Genomic DNA, 14,322 nt, shown 5'->3' on the forward strand with positions numbered 1-14,322 from the left:
TAGACAGTGCAGGCAAGTAAAAAACATTTTCTTTTCTTTTTTTACATGCACTTCTTATGCTCATTATGAAACGATGACAAAAGTGTAATGCAAACAGATTTGCAAAATGGTCAACTGTTATTTCATAAGTCTAACGTAAGTCTAAGTGACATAACTCAAGCTCTGACATGACATTAATAATTCATGTTGTGGGTTAGGGTTATATTCTAAATTCAGCAGTTTTGATTGATTCTCATTGAGAGAAAAAGAAAAAAAAATCTACTGAACTTTCTGCTAACTTTCCAGTATCTAGACAGTTTTACTATATTTAGTATAATTAAATATAATGGTATACTATTGTCAGATCCTAGTTGTCAGTCAATTCTTTGCTTTTGTATTGCAACTGCAACAACGTACAGAGAAATGTTATAATAGTTATAATAGGATTTTTATTAGTTTTAGTTTTTATTTATTTAGTTTTAACTCTTTGCTTGTGTTAGTTTTTTTGTAATACGGAGTATTTGCCAGGTGCAAGATTCAAAAAGGTCATAAATATACGTTTTCTGTCATAAAAACCCAGCAAAAGATGCCATTAAAAAAAACAAAGAAAAGAAAAAAAAAAGTTCAGAGTCTACAAGGAAGTAGACTGAAGTGCAAAGTGTGCATCATAGTGCTGAGGTTGCATGCGGTTAGTGTGACAGGTAAAAAGCCATCAGACTAAAGACACACATGAACATAACAATGTAAATAATAATAATAGATTCACATAGATGAACCAATTCAACCCAATTAACTACAAAACATTTTATTATGAATGAATGAAAAGGCTGTCTCAAAAACAACCTTTCAAAATTGCAGACAGAGAAAAAATTATATTTCAGTTAACAAAAATGTTTTTTTCAAATTTAACACACTCACAGGGAGAACATGCAGACTCTACACAGACAGACCCTCCAGTAAAGGATCTTAACCAAACAAACAAACAAACAAACAAACAAACATGAGGCCCATGAGGTGTGTGTGTGATACGTTGGTTTTCCCTGAGCTCCACCATCCAGCAGATTCAATCTCACTTTGGAACTTCATAACAAAAAAAAAAAAAAAAGTGAATAATCATCACAAAAAATTATATAATCTCTAATTAAAACAATCATTATGAGAATCTTGCACTTACTGAAGTTGCAGACTGCAGGGTTGAAAAAGGGTTAAATAACTGTGCACAGCTGTTTCCAATCTTGGAAAGTAGGTCGAATTTCTTTTTTTTTTTCCCCCAGAAAGATGACCATGGCTGCAACTATCACCGTCACTGCTTTCAGTGGAAGTGAGAATTCATCTGTAACAAATTCACCGAGGTAAGAAACCTACTGAACACACCACTGACAGATCACTTTTGTCATGTCTGTGTTGCGTCTTTGTCACCCTGCTTTGTTGCCTTCTGTTGCTTCACTTTACTGCAAGTGGAGCATGATTGTTTTAATAGGAGCTGACGGAGCTTTTCAGTCAAGTCTATTTGTGTATTTTGCACTTACATCCAGTGTACTGGCTTAGTCTCCTTAGCCCTCGCGAACTACGGTCTTTAACTGCAAGTCAACAGTGCTAGCCAATGCTCCACTATGTGACCCGCTTCTCTTCCTTGGCTTGTTATTTTATTAAACGATGCAGCTTATCACTACAGCATATGGAACTGTAGTACACGTGGATATGTTAAGAAAGATTGCTCAAGAACCAATAAAATATCTTAAAACGTTTGATTGATTTGTTTTTCTCAACAGCTCGACCACAGCCTCCTTCACTGAAAACTACTTTTACTATGATTACCCGGAAGAAGGCTTTGGGAGTTGTGTGTATGAGCGTCATGGAGCCAGGTTCCTTCCAGCTCTTTACAGCATTTTCTTCCTCTTCGGCCTTGTTGGTAACACTCTGGTCATCTGGGTCATTGCCTGCAGAGTGCGACTTCGCAGCATGACCGACGTGTGCCTTTTAAACTTGGCTATTGCCGACCTTCTGCTGGTGTCCTCCCTTCCCTTTCTGGCCCACCAAGCCCATGACCAGTGGCTGTTCGGAGATGCCATGTGCAAAGTGATCTTGGGCATTTATCACATCGTGTTTTACTGTGGAATCTTTTTCATCATTCTGATGAGCCTTGACCGATACTTGGCCATAGTTCACGCCGTTTACGCCCTGAAAGCACGGACGCGGTCTTTTGGGCTGATTGCAGTTGCTGTTGTATGGGTGGCTGGATTTCTTGCCTCTTTCCCAGACCTGATCTATCTCAAACAACAGCCTGGTGCTGATAATATGGCTCAGTTCTGCTTTGCTGTATATCCTGCTTCAGATGATCAAAGTGTTTCCAACTCGCACTTTTGGAGAGTCTTCAGCCTTTTTAAAATGAACTTCTTTGGTCTATTTGTCCCGGCTATCGTCATGGGTTTCTGCTACTCCAAGATTGTCTGGAGGCTGTTGCACAGCCACTCATCCAAGAAACAGGCCATCCGTTTAGTTATCATAGTGGTAGCTGTATTCTTTTGCTGCTGGGTCCCCTATAATGTTGCATCGTTCTTCAAAGCACTGGAGTTACTGCATGTCTATACAGCATGCGATAGCAGCAAAGCCATCAGACTGACTTTAGAAGTAACGGAGGCCATTGCGTACTCCCACAGCTGCCTCAACCCCATCCTCTATGTGTTTGTTGGGGAGAAGTTCAGGCGCCACCTGATAAGGTTGATAAACAGGGCTCCCTGCAGACTGTGCCAGGTGATCAAGGTCTTCTTACCCCAGGATAGATTAGCCAGGTCGAGCTACTCACAAACCACCAGCCTGGATGAGAGATCCTCTGCTGTATAAAGTGTTAATATTCAGGATGTGATGCTTAATGCATTTGCATGCTTGCATATGAAATGAGGATATTCCCTGTAAAGTATTATATTATATTTTTGTATAGGCTATTAAGAGACACTTAAGTTACATTTAAGTCTCAGGAAACAGTAAAAAAAACTGCCCGATATTATAGTCTTATGAAGTTCTATAGAGAATATAATTAAAAAAAATTTGATACAGTACATACACATATATTTTTGAATTTCAATATTTTGTTGTGTTTTTACATATTTTTTCACACTGTAGCATACAAAATAATATTTAATGAAATTATACTGTAAATATGTATATTTTGTCTATATAAGACGGACATTTTTATTTTATTTTAATGGTTTTGATTTAGTTTATCCTTTTACTCACAAAGCACCAATCAACAAGAGTTAGAGAGTCTAACTCGTCCATTGTTTTTACATTCCACTGCACATGATGGTCACTGTCACTGTCTGTCAAGCTGTTGCAGAGCGAAAAGCTAAGCTTCGAAGCGTGTGTGCACACTAAACCCAACCTGAGGAAACCACAGCCTGAGAGGGGACCAAAGTAACCAAGCTGTCATTTTCACAGTGGCAGGTGTTTTTTTGTTTTTTTTATTCTCCAGTTATACAACAGAAAAGACTGAACATATAAAGGGAAGTTACTTCCCAACATGAATCTGTTCCGTTAATTTTAGTTCTTGATTGCATTTTTAAAAAAAAAGAAAAAGAAAAAAGATTTCTTTCAATACTGTACAGTAGAAATTTACCCCACTTGGAAAAAGAATAGCCTGATAGTAAATTCATATTGTGTATAAATGTGTAGCCTTGAGGCCCAATCACTGTAATATTGTCAAAGGTTGTTATCGTTTAAGCTCATTTAAAAGCACATCTGATATAGTCGAGTTGCTATTATGTGTAAGCAAACCACATACATGCAGCATCCTCCTAACTTCCTGTCTGTAGCTGTTAATGTCAACAAGACAGAGATCCTTCAGAGATAAATGAGACTAGATGCAACTGATTTCACTCACCTAATAAAACTGACTTCATCGTAGGTAAAACATGTGTTTAAATCCTTAAACCTTAAATATCACAGAGCAGACAGGAAAACAGCCAGGGATATTATGTTGATGTAGTTTCAATTAAACAGCCTTACACGGGCAGTCAGAATGGACCAATGCAAGCAGATGTTTTTGTAATGTTGACCCTTCATGTTAAATATTTGTGTAAATATTAATATATTTTCAATAAATCTTTCTAATGAATGTATTCTTTTCTTTTTTGGAACTCTGATTGTGTTTGTCATGGTTAGACATGCAGTGGTTAGACTGAGCCTCAAGTTAAGCCATTTGAAGAGTTTAATTTCTCTCCAACTCCAAATGTTAGCACCGAGGCAAAACTGTCCCCCCCCCCTGAATTAAAAAAACAAAACATTTCCACAGTAACGAGATGTTTTTCCTGTTTTCAAAAGCTGCTTACAATAGTTTGCACTAAAGATGTGGCTGGAAACTCAAAACAACATGTTTCAAGACTATTCTGTCCCTCACACTGTCAGTTTTTTTTTTTAGATGACTGGTTTATTATCAGCAATCCATTGAAGCGTTTACACTCGATGATAAAAAACCACAATTTATTTTCATCAAAATGCATTTCCTTCCTCGTAGTATAATATTCTCCATTACACTGTGGTTTCAACATAAGTTTTCTACTTTCCTGCCGTTGCTGGTGCTCTTCTAAATATGATAATGAAAATAATGTAATAGCAACAACAAGCCTTGGGCTAAACAGACAGCTCCGTGGGAAACTTTATTAAACGTTTAATAAGTAAGTATAGAGCATTTTATAGTTCCTTGGTTGACAGAGAACATCAGGTGAACTGCTGTTTTTTAGTAAATTCGCCACCATCAAATGAATACTTTAATTTAAATAGGTGAAGAGGTTTTAAATATCTAGAAGAGCTGCTTCCTTACCCTGCATTTAAAAAAGAAATGCATGGCTGAGAGAACAATAAGTGCTGTGGAAAAGCTCACACGGTGGTCTTGTCAATCATGTCTAACTCTAAACACAGTTAAGTCCAACACTTCCAAGTTTCTCAGACACTTGAAGCTGCCAATAACTCACCTGAGTAAGATGTCTGTGCAAACCTGAGACGGACAATCGCAGAAGATGGCGGGATCTGAACGTACCACCATTTCAAAGACTGTGTGCCGGACCAGCACACGGTCTAATGACCCCTGAGAGATGTCTGTTAATCATGAGGAGCTAACGACACATAAGTTGCATTAAACAGTAATCGATGTAAAGACTGACATTGCCCGGCTTCGTTACAGAGTTGAAATAATGAATTGCAGTAAAGCCAAAAGTAGATTCCAAATGTAATCCTAATTGTAAAAGACAAAGGTGGGAAGATGCACCATCGGGTCAAATGAGTGTAGAAACTGTCTGGACAGAGACGATACTCTATACGGACAAACATGTTTGGCCACACCTGTTTAGTGTTGAATTCAGGTGTTTCAATCAGGCATGGGGCTCAGCCCCTTATCTCCAATTAAGGAGAAAAGGGCAGTCCTTTTCTATTCCACCATGACAGTGCCCCAGTGCGCAAAGTAAGGGACTATAAAGACCAGGATTGACCAGTCACTGGACCGCACAGAGCCAGGCCTTCTCATCCAACATCTGACCTAATACATGCTCTACAGAAAATGAATGTGCACAAATTTATATATAAAGGCTTTTATAAATACTTTTACTAAAGTAATGTATATGTATTTGAATATGTCACTGTTGGTATAATGATCTGGCGTCTGCAAACTTTTGTCCATATAGCTCCACAGTATTTAATCTCTGGGTGCTACTTTTATGAAGCAAGAAACCTGCTGAGTTACCAGTTGTTGTCATCAAGCTCTTCAATACATCAGCTGCTTAGTGCCTCCTAGTGGCTTTGCATCAACTGGTTGCACAGCACCTGTATTATAGTAATCTGAGTGTAATCTGAGACTGCACACGCTACTTGTGTGTCGGCCACAACCTTTATCTTTACCTTCCAATAATAGAGACAGCTCTGGATAACTTAATGTGTTTAAATTAGGAGCATTGTGTTAGTTGAAACCATGAAACTAAAAAATCAGACTGCAGCATTGAGTCTCACACACAGAGGCTGCAGTCTTCAATAGACTGCAGCCTCTGTGTGTGAGACTCAATGCTGCATTCAGTGGATTACCGATGGCACCAGGATGCCCAGATGCAGAAGTGGATTTACACTGTCGAATAAATCTGATAGTCTGTGATTGAAAAGTGGCACGTCGTCAAGAAACAAGCAGATTTGTGCCGCCATGCGTCGCCTTCACACTTCGCGATCTCTCGGATGATTTTTACTCACACGAGTGTGTATAAATAAGTCGTCTGTGGTTTCATGCAAAAGGTTGCAGCAAAGATAATCAGATAAGATAGATAAGATTGCACACCTGACAAGAGGGGTGCATTTCACACAAACTGTACGCGTGACACAGACACAAACACAACTTCCTGTGTACTCACGAGCAGAGGCAGCAAATGCAAATGTTCGCGTGCAAACAACTGTAGTGAATCAACAAAGACACTAATCCATTCAGCCGACTTTGAAATGCTACGGCTGAGCATTAGATGACTTCTTACTGGTTTGGTTTAAAAAAACAAAAACAAACTCAGTCATCCTCAGTGAGATATAAACAAACGTTGTGGGTTAGGGAGATGGGGAGACTGAAACAAGAGAGGAGAAGCATCTGCAGAGGACAGATAACATCTGTAACAGTCACATTCTGCTTTTTTTTCTTCATGTTGTCAGTTAACACTAGACCTTACTTTTAATTGCTATGAAAATAAATAAATTACTAAAATCAAATATCTAAATATCATAATCACTTTTAATAAAAAAAAGTAGAAAAAAAAAATATATACAGTATCTATAAACGACTGGTAATGCCAGTTGTTCTACTGTAGTTTGAGTGTGTGTCACAGTGTGAAAGTACCTTATTATTGCACTTTTACATTTACAGTGATTGTCTTTTCAGGGTTTTTCCCCTGCTCACATTCAGAGAAAAGAGCATCGTCTCGCTGTCCAACCCCCAAAGCTTATGGGAAATAATAACACTAATAATGGCTTGCAGTTTATTCTGTGGGTGAGTGTGTGTGTGTGTGTGTGTGAGAATACGAGCTCTCACAGTTTATTCCTTGTATGTTTAATGGCAAAAAAAAAAACAGGACAAAATAAAATATTTACAACACACAACAGCATGTAAACACAATCTTCTGTACAAAGAAATATACATGCAAAAGTAAAAATAAGTCATCATAAGACATTCAAAATGACATTGCTGCAGTCTTGTTCTATGTGTATTTAAAATATGACATAGTTATGAGGTTTACATCCTGGGTGTGGGCAAACTGCTCCACCCTCTCTGTACATCTTTACATCATGAACAGGCTGAGTTTCCCAAAGGCATTTTTATCACTTAATCTTTTCTTTTTTTTATGAGTAGGCTTCAAGAGAAACAAGATAAAATAAAATAATAATAAAAAAAAAAACAAAAAACACTAGAATTTGGGAAACCCAGATTCTTAACAGTAAATGAAAAGGACACAAAATGACTGTAAAGGTCAACAACAGTCACTACACTCAACATTATATTGACTCAAACACAAACTCGGACAGTAACTCCTGTAACCTTCAAATTGAAATAACAAACCGTTATTTTTGTTCGGCCACCATTCGCTGGGGGATTCACTCAAGTCACTGGCACTTTAAAAAAGGTTTTCAACAGCTTTTCAACACAGAGACAACAGGTCATTCAAAAGAAACAAACAAACAAACAAGAGGAGGAGGAGATCTCCTAAGAGGAAGAGGAAGAAACCTGATGACACCAATGGATATTTACCAAATGTTAGTGTTGCAAGATTTGTGTGTCTCCTTAAAAATATAATGCAGTCCCCTATCGTTCCATATCCACGGTGGGCTGAGCATTTTTCCATGCAGACCTATTGCTTGGTAAAAATGTCACTTCAGAAGAAAATTAGTAACACAAACACACCAGCATTTACCTACAAAAGCCAAACAAAACCACACAACAAAACACTTTGTGTACAGCTTGGGAAAAAAAGAAGAAAAGTGAAACATTAGTTGTTGTTGTTTTTTTGAAGCAATATAACACCTAACACTTTCTTAAAATAAGAATAAATAAAGCCAGACTAAACCTATGTAAACACTCATGTCTGGGTTCTTTGTGCTCTCTTATAACTTAACATGAAATAAAAACAATAATCAAAAATAAAATATACACATTTTATCAGGAAATGAAAAGCATAGTCAACTTTGGTATTGTTACAGAAAACAAAAACATAACCGTGACAAAATAAAAGCATAAGTGCCTATATTTTTTTTTTTTTTATAGATACACATACATTATTTCTTAAAACCCTTCAGATATTAATACTGAACTTAATACATAAGAGTTAACACAATACAGACATCTATTGCAGTACCAGGTACGTACATGCCTTTTTAGGAATACGGCTACAACACAAGTCTTCATAAATAGTTGCATAAATGTTAAAGCTGCAACATTGCACATGGGAATCGATGCAAATTACGAGTGCACTTCTAGTAGCGGTTTGTTCATTGTGAATATCTGGGCCGCTGAGGGTCGCAGGACGTGACTTATCTCACCAACTGCATGGGCTCACTAATATTCGGCAAGTGAAATTGCTTTTTTTTTTGTTTTGTTTTTTTTCCATCGGAGGCAAACGCTTCAAAATGAGAATGAAAGGAAAGGCGGGATTACGTTATTTACAACTAAGGCGGATGCATGTGGAAACGCGAGAAGCCTTGCCGACGAGCTTTAACACATTTTCACGATAATAATAACTTTTATTAGTGCCAGAAACCAAGATGATGTCAGCTTTGAAAATGTTGGGGCATAAAGATAAGCAAACTATTGCACTGAACAAAACTACAACGTGTTTCAGAAAAACAAAACAAAACAAGGTTTTGGTCTTCATCTACAATAAATGGACCCTGCTGATGGGTGCCATTTTGTTCACGTCTCTGTTCTCCTTTTCTTTACAACTCACTTCTGTTTTCCAAAAGTATGAATAGAGACTGTTCCATTTCCTCACTGTACATGGTTTCATTTACAAAAAGTAATCTCTCATTACAAAAGAAAACCCAAAAACATTTTTCATGTGTTTCAACCAAAAAGCAGCCTGAATTACTCTTATTATACAGTATTCTAATTTCTCTGTTTAACACTGTCCAACATGAGAGTCGAGCTCATGTTGGCTTGTTGAGAAAGCTTGGTTTTCTCCCTGCTAATTCAAAGAGTGAAATCTCAAACAGATTCCAACAGTTCATTCATTGTGCAGGCATACAGACAATATGCCAAGGTTAAGGGTTAAGGGTTAAGGGACGGGGGGGGGGGAGGAAGAAAGGGTTTATCAGCAGAGTAGTCAGTCAGTCAGCAGCAGCAGGAACTTTGTGGCTAAGTGAGGGAAAAGGAAAATCGGACATCGTGCTGGTGTTTCCTCTCAGCAGCTTTTTTCAGTACAGCTCATGTGAACCAGGACACTTGACTAAGACTTCCTTCTTAACACGAGCAGTACAGGCCGCAGCTCTCATGTCTATCAAGTGGTCAGTTAGTCACATGTGGCTGAGCAGGCGGCTTTGTAGGAAGGCCTTAATGGAGCCAATGGGCCGAACATCGTTCTGGTGTTTTCTTCTCTCGATGAAGGAAATGAGTCTGGAGGTGTCCAGGTGTGGAGGATGGTGATTCTGAGATGGCAATTGGGTGTGAGTTAAGGAGGCATGCCCATTGTCTCTGCTCATCACGCCTCGAGGCTGGAGCCAAGGATCCCGCAAGCAGGACGCAGCAGAGGGTCGCCGCTCCGGCTCACCCTGAAGCAGCAGGCGGACAAAGTCCCTGGCTGCAAGACTCACACCCTGGAAGTAGTCCTCAGGGAAGCTGAAGTCCAGGCGACAGATGTTCAGACATGTCTCCTCCAAACTCTCATCCAAGAAGGGAGAGGCTCCACTTAGTATCACATAGGTCAACACACCTGTAAATGATCCAATGCATTATTACAAATAACATCAGGTCAGTTACAGTTACAGTCATTTTTGTAAAGCGACGCATATTTTTTAACATTATTAAATACTTAATGTTAAAATGCTATAGTGCAAAATCTTTCTTGTTGACGTTATTAATCTGCCTTTTTGAACAGAAACGTAACATCGTATGTGCTGTGCCCTCCATCTGAAAATGGGCTCTGTTAAGCAAGACCTGACTAATGGTGAGCAGTAGAATACATTTGCAACTTTTCAAGGGGCCTTCTTTGTGTTTTTAAGTCACACTACAACCTGTTTTTAGCCATTTGCTTTACAAATGCTCTCAATATCAAAATCCTTAGTTACAGACCTAAGCTCCAAAGGTCAGACAACAGTGAGGCGGGCTGACCCAGGACCAGCTCAGGTGCAGAGAACTCTGGACTCCCCAGGAGAAGGTGGATGTAGGAGGAAGGAGGGTTCAGCTGAACGGCATCACCGAAGTCTGTCAACTTGATAACTGGCTGAGAAGACGCATGTTCCACCACGATGTTCTCAGGCTGCAGAAGCAGGGAAAACATGTGTTGGTTAAGTCATGCATTTAACGCACACGCATGCATTTAACATATTTTGTTTGCCAATTCTTTACAATGGATGAATTCAGCTCAACCTTTCCACGTTGGACAAAAGTTTAAAATGCAGATTAGATTGAAGATTATTGTCTGAGACAATGAATACCCACTTGTAAAACATCAGACCATTCTAGGCCTGTGCATCTTCACAGCTTCTTGTAGCCAGTGAAAAATCAAAAAGCAGTGTTACACGGCTCTAATGTATTATGTGCAGTCGCCCGAAACAACGTCCAACTTTTAATGTCGCATCTTAAAAGCATTCATTTTCAATACCTCTCCATGACTCCTGGAATACAGTTGTGTATGAACTCTTTTGTCATTCACATTCATGACCAGAGGAAATAAGCTGTATTTACCTTGAGATCAAGGTGGGCTATTCTCCAGCCGTGCAGGTAGTGGAGAGCTTCAAGAATATCTCTGAGGTAGAGAGCCACTTTTTCCTCTGTCAAGTTTCCCCAGCTGACTATGTAGTCCAGGAAACGTCCCTGGTCTGCCCTGAAAAGACACCCACAATGCATTGGTATGTCATGAACATCTTTAAAATAAAAACTGTATTTACACTCTTCAAACTCTGTTGAGTTGAAACACTTACATTTCGAGCACAAGCACATAGCTGTTGACGGTCTCATATGTGTCCAGCATTTTGACCAGGTTAGGATGGTCCAGAGACTGCAGGAGTCTGATCTCCTGCAGCACCTGTTCCCGCCGCAACAGCTTCTTGTTGACGTGTTTTGCTGCTACCGTCCGCTTACTCCCTCTCTGGTCACAGCGCTTTATCACTGAGAACCGTCCCCTGGGGAGCAAAAAAAAAAAGGAAGACACTTTGAGGGAAAATCTTAACCAAGCCGCTTTAATTGACTACAAGCACAAACTGACAACTTACAGCTGCTGCTAAAATAATAAGCCAGCTCCTTTACTTCTGGGGAAACATGGCCTTTTTTTTTTAAGGTGAGCAATTAGCAGTCTTTTAGTAGTTGATTTAGCAGCTAGTCCTGAGGAATTCAGCATTCCTAAAATGAAAATGTAAGCATTTTGAGGGGACAAGAGTGGAACACTAATGTATCCATGCTTCTGCAGACACTGACTGTCTCTGCATCATTAACTGACAGCTTAATGGAAATAGCCTGCCTGGCTTATTGACAACCAGGAAGAGACCCTGCATTAAGTCAATTAAATGACGCCTGACCCGTGTGTTTGAACAATCAAATGTTTTGTGTATATATACTGCTCATTTCCTGTTTCTTAGGTTTCAGGAAGTGCTGTTGCAGCCTGGGTTGCAGGTGTCTGTGGTTGACTGAATGTGGGTGGCGAGTGTTGAGGTGCATCCTGGGAGCCAATTGACACTGGACAGGAAGTGGCCAGATCACCCCTGTTAAACTGGACCTAACTTAAACCACTCACAGCCAGACTGACAGCAGACAGACAGTGTGTTTTAAATAAACCCTAACATGTTTAGTTTAATCTGTTGCTGTGTGTGTGACTTATTATGAGAGGGGGAAAATAACAGTCTGTTAAATCATGCTGCATAAAATGCATGCAATGTTTTTGCATTTGTTTGGTAAAATTGGCCTCTTTTAATATTATTATGCATTTTTAAGATATGTCAGTGTCAGGACAGCGGGTGAATAAAAACACCTCCAGACTTCCACCTCCACTGGTGAAGTGAGAATGGAGTCAAGTACGACGACATGACGGTCATGCAGTGATGAAAGAACAGGGTTTTCATCTACGCACTCTTACCTTCCTAGTTCCGTGATCTCCGTGTAGTGGGACTCGAAGCTGCCCTTCCAAAGCACTTCACTGCCATCATCAGGGATTCCTGAGAACATTGTTTTTAAATTAGTGTAAAGTATACAAGCTGCTAGTCAACAAAGTATGCCGTGTAGATGGTTTTAGCAGACCCCATAATGATGCTTTTAGTACCACAGTATGCTATTTCACGTTAATGAAAAGGTAAAGGGTGTATAAGAGGAGCCTCACCTGAGACTATGAGGCTGGCAGAAGACGTGACAGAACCAGCTACATTTGTGGCAACACAGGTGTAAACACCGCTGTCCTCTTCGGACACTCCAAGGATACGCAGAGCTGCCTCCCCCGTCTCACTGTAGAAACAAGGACGGGGCGATAAGCTGTTGTACAAGATGTAGGGCTTGACGTTTCATGCCAAATTTAGATTTCTGTGATGCTACCTGGGCTACCTATCACTGATTTGTCTTTAAATGTGTGTTTGCTCAGTAACATTCCTTGTTGGCAACACATCTATGTGGCTACGGTGCTCAAACTGATGTAAAATACTTACAAAAAAAATGTAAGCACTGCACATTCCAGCGTGAAGTAAAGAAAAAAAATCTATATCCTGTCACCTGTAAGTGATGCTGTAGTGTCCGTTGTTGCTAAGAGGGTTGTTGTCAGGTCCTCTCCAGCTGACAGTGGCCCGAGGTCGACCACACACTTTACACCTCAGAGAAACGCTGTCGCCACTGTCGCATGCTACATCGCTAACGGGGACAAGGAACTCTGGAGGAGCTGAAGAGAGATCATTACGTTTATGGTTTGTAATGTATCTTAAATCCTACATTTCATTCATTTCAACAGGCCCATGACAGGAAGGGATTATGTGTGTACATATAGGACTCAATTTATGGGTCCAATGTAGTTGATTATTTTAAAACACACAGACTAAATCTTGACTAAAAGCAACAATGTCAACCTACCATCATAGATGAAGTTGGGATTAAGAAGCTGGAATGAAAACAACACATGAAAGTTAGATTTCTTGCACTATCTATTGTGTAAAAAAAAAAGGACAAATAAGCAAAATAATCTTGACTAAAAAGTCTTCACTCTTTCTACCTTGACAGAGACTTTGTTGGCCAGGTTGTCTTGAGACTTGCGATATCCGTTCTCCAGTTTCCTGCCCTCTTTGTCTCTTTTTTCTGATTTTCTGCGGATGCGGAGGGCCGTGTGCCATGATAATGATTTTCTAAAAGAAAAAAAAAAAATCAGGTTTTATTCTGTTTAAAGGTGATAATGATGGGCGGTTACTTTTTGTCTCAAGAATGATCATTTCTCCTTACTTGATGGTTCCTTCTGGGAGTTCGGGTGTGGTGGAGGATGATGTATGTCCTAGCACATAACCAGGAATCCAGCCCTCGGCGGCAGGGCAGTGCTCGTTGGCCGCCCGGTACACCAGGAACATGTTTTGCTGGTTGCTGGCTAGCATTTGGACAACTTCCCCCTGCACCACACTGATCTCATCCTCCTTCACTGCCACATAGTCCTGGGTCACCAACATGGTGGACACACTGCTGCTGCTACTGCTTTCACTCTATCGGAGAAGAGGATCGTGACAACTTTAATACACAGCACTGTTTGAATACAACACAATGTAGGACTCACTGCACACACAAAGACACCAACCAATGCACATGTTAAAATAGGGATATACGACACAGATGCATATCAGTGGCTTCCAAACAATCAAATCCATGATTTGATTGACGTTAACACGCATATGTCCCTACTATTGATGCATGCGGTGAGAGAAACACTGCAAAATGTTCATCTTGCAGAAGATTTGTTTAAACAGCTGTGTTCGTTTACGGTGATGGCGGCTGAGAAGTCAATATATGAGACAGCAGTTATGTTCTGAGAGGTGGTGAAACAGAGGTTATGATCCTCAGGTCAGAGATGTTGAAACGTGAGGCCTCGTGTTTCAGAGCAGTTTGAAGTTGAGCAACCATCAGCTGGTCTTGAATCAAGGGTGAAAACGGCAAGCTTCAGACTAAAC

General features: G+C 39.8%; 2 protein-coding genes across 4 annotated transcripts in view; one reads left to right on the plus strand and one right to left on the minus strand.

Moving 5' to 3' along the window:
* The first annotated feature begins 1,097 nt into the window (after positions 1 to 1,097).
* Positions 1,098 to 4,097, plus strand: LOC131470897 (C-C chemokine receptor type 5-like). Its single transcript, XM_058646963.1, has 2 exons — positions 1,098 to 1,331; positions 1,752 to 4,097. The coding sequence occupies exons 1-2, from the start codon at positions 1,258 to 1,260 to the stop codon at positions 2,821 to 2,823; spliced, it is 1,146 nt and encodes a 381-aa protein (XP_058502946.1). The 5' UTR covers positions 1,098 to 1,257; the 3' UTR covers positions 2,824 to 4,097.
* Positions 4,098 to 7,627: 3,530 nt separating this feature from the next.
* The window catches only part of triob (trio Rho guanine nucleotide exchange factor b), a 98,849-nt gene continuing 92,154 nt past the window's right edge, over positions 7,628 to 14,322 (minus strand). For 2 of the 3 annotated variants that reach the window (XM_058646948.1, XM_058646949.1), the window contains 10 exons: positions 13,610 to 13,860; positions 13,386 to 13,515; positions 13,247 to 13,274; positions 12,896 to 13,058; positions 12,513 to 12,634; positions 12,273 to 12,351; positions 11,125 to 11,325; positions 10,889 to 11,027; positions 10,274 to 10,460; positions 7,628 to 9,914 (listed from right to left, as the gene is read on the minus strand). In XM_058646948.1, the coding sequence (XP_058502931.1) occupies positions 9,499 to 9,914; positions 10,274 to 10,460; positions 10,889 to 11,027; positions 11,125 to 11,325; positions 12,273 to 12,351; positions 12,513 to 12,634; positions 12,896 to 13,058; positions 13,247 to 13,274; positions 13,386 to 13,515; positions 13,610 to 13,860 (1,716 nt within the window). In that variant the 3' untranslated portion in view covers positions 7,628 to 9,498. Of the gene's footprint in view, positions 9,915 to 10,273; positions 10,461 to 10,888; positions 11,028 to 11,124; positions 11,326 to 12,272; positions 12,352 to 12,512; positions 12,635 to 12,895; positions 13,059 to 13,246; positions 13,275 to 13,385; positions 13,516 to 13,609; positions 13,861 to 14,322 lie in introns of those variants that run through there. The other variant, XM_058646950.1, reaches the window with a different exon arrangement.

The sequence above is a fragment of the Solea solea genome, chromosome 13, assembly GCF_958295425.1.
Source record: "Solea solea chromosome 13, fSolSol10.1, whole genome shotgun sequence".
In the NCBI taxonomy this organism is placed as follows: domain Eukaryota; kingdom Metazoa; phylum Chordata; class Actinopteri; order Pleuronectiformes; family Soleidae; genus Solea; species Solea solea.

Bases quoted from the DNA above. Each gene is read 5' to 3' on its own strand.
- LOC131470897 (XM_058646963.1), top strand. From the start codon at position 1,258: ATGACCATGGCTGCAACTATCACCGTCACTGCTTTCAGTGGAAGTGAG. The intron at 1,332-1,751 runs GTAAGAAACCTA...TTTTCTCAACAG, and splicing joins TCTGTAACAAATTCACCGAG to CTCGACCACAGCCTCCTTCA.